General features: G+C 48.9%; 2 protein-coding genes across 2 annotated transcripts in view; one reads left to right on the forward strand and one right to left on the reverse strand.

Annotated features, from left to right (window-relative positions):
* The window catches only part of LOC106011765, a 5,884-nt gene extending 5,732 nt beyond the window's left edge, over positions 1–152 (reverse strand). The window contains exon 1 of the mRNA XM_013082500.2: positions 11–152. Coding sequence (XP_012937954.2) covers positions 11–73 — 63 coding nt within the window. The 5' untranslated portion in view covers positions 74–152. The remainder of the gene's footprint in view (positions 1–10) is intronic.
* Positions 153–331: 179 nt separating this feature from the next.
* Positions 332–1,092, forward strand: part of LOC118477683 (serine-aspartate repeat-containing protein I-like) — a 12,400-nt gene continuing 11,639 nt past the window's right edge. Inside the window, exons 1-2 of the mRNA XM_035969749.1 lie at positions 332–341; positions 454–1,023. Coding sequence (XP_035825642.1) covers positions 332–341; positions 454–1,023 — 580 coding nt within the window. The remainder of the gene's footprint in view (positions 342–453; positions 1,024–1,092) is intronic.

The following is a 1,092-nucleotide window of genomic DNA, read 5'->3' on the forward strand; positions in this document are numbered from 1 at the left end:
AATCCCTTACCATCTGACCCATATCGAACTCGGTGGCGCTGAACTTGTCAGGAAGACAGCACGGTTTGGGCATGCTTCCAGGCTTGTACTTCTCTGTGGTTCTCCGCGTGGATGTCGTTGTCGGCGCGGTCGTGGGTGTCGTTGTCGGTGTCGTTGTCGGTGTCGTTGTCGGTGTCGTTGTCGTTGTCGTTGTCGTTGTCGGTGTCGTTGTCGTTGTCGGTGTCGATGTCGTCTTGGATGTCGTCGTGGGTGTCGTATCGGATATCGTTGTAGATGTCGTCGAAGGTATCGTTGTAGATGTCGTCGTGGATATCGTCTCGGATGTTGTCTTATGTATCGTTGTATGCGTCGTCTTAGATGTCGTCGTTGGTGTCGTCGTAGGTATCGTTGTATGTGTCGTCTCGGAATTCGTCGTAGGTATTGCTGTAGGTATCGTTGTAGGTGTCGTTTTAGGTATCGTTGTAGATGTCGTTGTGGGTGTCGGCTCGGGTGTGGATGTTGCATTGACGGTGGATGTCTGGCCGGGTGTGGATTTTGTAGCGGAAGTAGATGTTATACCGGATGTGGAGGTTGCAGCGGAAGTAGATGTTATACCGGATGTGGATGTTATACCGGATGTGGATGTTGTACCAGATGTGGATGTTATACCAGATGTGGATATTATACCGGAAGTAGATGTTATACCGGATGTGAATGTTATACCGGATGTGGATGTTGTAGCGGAAGTAGATATACTAGATGTAAATGTCAGACCGGATGCTGAATTTCCACCGGATGTGGTTGTTGATTCCAGACCGGATGTGGATGTTGATTCCAGACCAGATATGGTTGTTGATTCCAGACCGGATGTGGATGTTGATTCCAGACCAGATATGGTTGTTGATTCCAGACCGGATGTGGATGGTGATTCCAGACCGGATGTGGTTGTTGATTCCAGACCAGATATGGTTGTTGATTCCAGACCGGATGTGGATGTTGATTCCAGACCAGATATGGTTGTTGATTCCAGACCGGATGTGGATGGTGATTCCAGACCGGATGTGGTTGTTGATTCCAGACCAGATATGGTTGTTGATTCCAGACCGGATGTGG

Source organism: Aplysia californica, unplaced genomic scaffold, assembly GCF_000002075.1.
Source record: "Aplysia californica isolate F4 #8 unplaced genomic scaffold, AplCal3.0 scaffold00178, whole genome shotgun sequence".
NCBI classification, from domain to species: domain Eukaryota; kingdom Metazoa; phylum Mollusca; class Gastropoda; order Aplysiida; family Aplysiidae; genus Aplysia; species Aplysia californica.